This window comes from Acanthisitta chloris, unplaced genomic scaffold, assembly GCF_000695815.1.
Source record: "Acanthisitta chloris isolate BGI_N310 unplaced genomic scaffold, ASM69581v1 scaffold26627, whole genome shotgun sequence".
NCBI lineage: Eukaryota > Metazoa > Chordata > Aves > Passeriformes > Acanthisittidae > Acanthisitta > Acanthisitta chloris.
Window position 1 is genome coordinate 2,880 of NW_008683549.1, and position 2,774 is coordinate 5,653.

General features: G+C 58.4%; 1 protein-coding gene across 1 annotated transcript in view; it reads right to left on the reverse strand.

Moving 5' to 3' along the window:
• Positions 1-2,408, reverse strand: part of CSTF2 (cleavage stimulation factor, 3' pre-RNA, subunit 2, 64kDa) — a gene marked incomplete at both ends in the record, with an annotated part of 4,303 nt that extends 1,895 nt beyond the window's left edge. The window contains 6 exons of the mRNA XM_009078990.1: positions 487-549; positions 860-983; positions 1,107-1,256; positions 1,354-1,473; positions 1,589-1,725; positions 2,239-2,408. Of these exons, the coding sequence (XP_009077238.1) occupies positions 487-549; positions 860-983; positions 1,107-1,256; positions 1,354-1,473; positions 1,589-1,725; positions 2,239-2,408 (764 nt within the window). The remainder of the gene's footprint in view (positions 1-486; positions 550-859; positions 984-1,106; positions 1,257-1,353; positions 1,474-1,588; positions 1,726-2,238) is intronic.
• Between the last annotated feature and the right edge of the window lie 366 nt (positions 2,409-2,774).

Below are 2,774 nucleotides of genomic sequence, written 5' to 3' on the forward strand. Positions count from 1 at the left end.
CGAAAGCAGAGGGCCAGCTCCCTCTGCCGGGCACAGCGCGGGGCGACGCTGTGGCCGCACCAGCTGCTTCCCAGCACCCAGGCAGCAAAGGAGCAGGACAGGGACCAGAGAAGAGCAAGTTCTGCCTGCCCGCGCAAGCACAGGGACAGACATGGGCTCTCAGAGATGGAAAACACGGGCACGTCCTGCTCTGCAGGGACTGTCAGGTCTCCTGGCTTCCAGGGCACAACTGCACAACACAGTGCAGAACAAGCTGGGAGCAAACTGGGCTGGGCCCTGGGAGCCAGGGAGCTGCTACAACATCCTTGTGCCTAAGCCAACAAACCTGGGCACTGCCCAGAGCTGTGGAGCTGCCCCAGGCCTGGGGACAGCCAGGCTGCAGGTAGCTGGCAGGGCCTGTGGGCACAGTGCTGCTCAGCACCCACGGCCTGGGCCCTGCTGGAGCGAGACTCACACCACACACAGCACTAACCACATCTGGTTTACCTTGTCCACGCTCCAAGGGCACAGGCCCTGCACCTGGCATCCCAACCTGCGGCTGCATCCCACCTGAGAGGGGACAGGCAGACATCAGACCCCTCCTCAGCCACCCCTGGACCACTAATCCGTTCCTTTGGCCCAAATACCTTGCCCCCTCCAGCTCCTGGGGGAGCATGTGGAAGTTTATTTCCTTGGTCTTGTGTCTCCTCAGATATCATCCAGTTTTCTGACCCATCACTGACAGCAGACACAAGCACAACATACAGCATGTGACTACATGTGCTCTCACAGGACCAAACCCTCTGGTTAGGGGGAAAGCAGAGCAGGGTGCGTGCAAGATCCATGTGCCCATGGGTGGGCTGGCTCAGCCCAAACTCACCTCCTGGAGCCATGGGGCCGGGGCCTGGGCCCTGCACAGGGGCTGCCATCTGTCCTGGGGCTGGAACTCCCCCCTGCATGGGCGGCTGCATCAGAGGAGGAGCACCATTCACGTGCATCCCACCCTGCCCGGGAGAGACACCAGACGTCAGGGACAGCCCAACAGCTGGGCATGCACCCCAGCTGGGAGAGCTGCAGCTGGCACTGCCCATCTCCCCCCCCACAGCTTGTGTCATGCAGGCTCTTACTATGGGCTGTGGCTGGGATGAAGCTGCATTCTGCGGGTTCAGCTGCGCGTTGGGCCCTGGCCCTGGCCCTGGTCCAGGCCCTGGCCCTGGCACTGGCTGCTGGTTGCCTGGGATCAGAGGAGGAACACTGGTCTGGCGATGCAGGATTTTCTAGGGGCAGAAAAAAGAGAAAGTTCTTTTCCACTCCCACTCCATGAAGGCTGCCACCCATACCCTCCTAACTCTGGACAAGCAGCAAGGGACAAACCAGTGCAATCTCTGGGTCGACGATCCTCATGACCACCTGGGCCTGTAGCAGGGCATAAGCCAGCTGGGGGTTCTGGAGCAGCATGTTCCTGGCTTCCTGGGGGCTGTTCTGGACACACAGCTGAGAAGACACACAAGGATCAGAGCTCTGACAAGGCGTGACAGGACCTGGGTGGGTGTGGGCAGCAGCAGTAGAAGCTGTGCTCACATAGGGAGTGTGGCTTTCCTTCACTCACCTTCATCTGCTTCATCAGCTCAAACATCTGCTCAGGTGGCAGGCTGGCCACCGCCCGGCTGATGGACTCGGGGGCGTCTTCAGGGTTCACAGGGTCCCCATAGGGTGACTCTATGATGGGTGCACCTGTGCCCAAGCCTGAAACAGAGTTCATGACCTCTTACAGCAACCAGCCATTTGTAACAGGATCACCAGCAGGAAGCACAACCCATTATGGGAAAAGGGAGGCAGTGAAAACAGGGAGACACTCGGAGGAATTTCTTCACAGAAGGGGTTGTCAGGCACTGGAATGGGTTGCCCAGGGAGGTGGTGGAGTCACCATCCCTGGAGCTGTTTAAGAAACGACTGGATATAGCACTTAATGCCATGGTCTAGTTGACAAGGTGGTGATTGGCCAAAGGTTGGACTTGATCTTAGAGATATTTTCCAACATTAATCATTCTGTGACTGTCTGATTCTGTGATCATCTGTGAACAGAAACACAGAGCCAAGCCCACCTATCCCTCTGGGAAACTACTTGCAACACCTCTTAGAGCAGGTGAGCTCTGCAAAGTCCCCACCTTGTAGCCTGGCAGAAGAGTGTTCCCTCACTCTGTAACATTGACATCAGCACGACACCAGTGTGCTCTCCACCCTAAAATTCAGACTCACTCTTCAGCTCCTCCTTGTTCTTCTCGCTGGCTGCATTGTCGACACGCAGGGCCCTCCCGCTGAACTCGCGCCCGTTGAGGTTCCGCATGGCGCTGAGCGCCGTCTCCTGGTCCTGGTACTCACAGAAGCCATAGCCCTTTGGCTTCCCTGTCTCCCTGTCATACACAAGCCTGCACAGCGAGGAGAGGAACACCACTGCTGGGGGCAGTGTGGGCCTCCAGCAGTGCCCACAGCTCCCAAACCTTGGGAAATGCTCCTGTGGTACCCCCACCCAACAGGAGTGTTGGGAGCAGAGTGAAGGCACCAGAGTCAGGCCAAGGCACCCAACAGCTGGTCCTAAGCCAGAGCCAAAAGGCCTCTTGGATCCTGGGATGGGTGTTCCCAAAGCTCCAGTATGCAGCAAGCCCACCAGCACTGTGCTTCCCATGACCCGAACAAGACAACTCCTGGGGGCACAGGATGGGACTGGCTGCACCTGGAGCACCCAAGCCCTGAACTGAGAGCTCTCCAGGGACTGGTGACAAGCCTGGGAAACA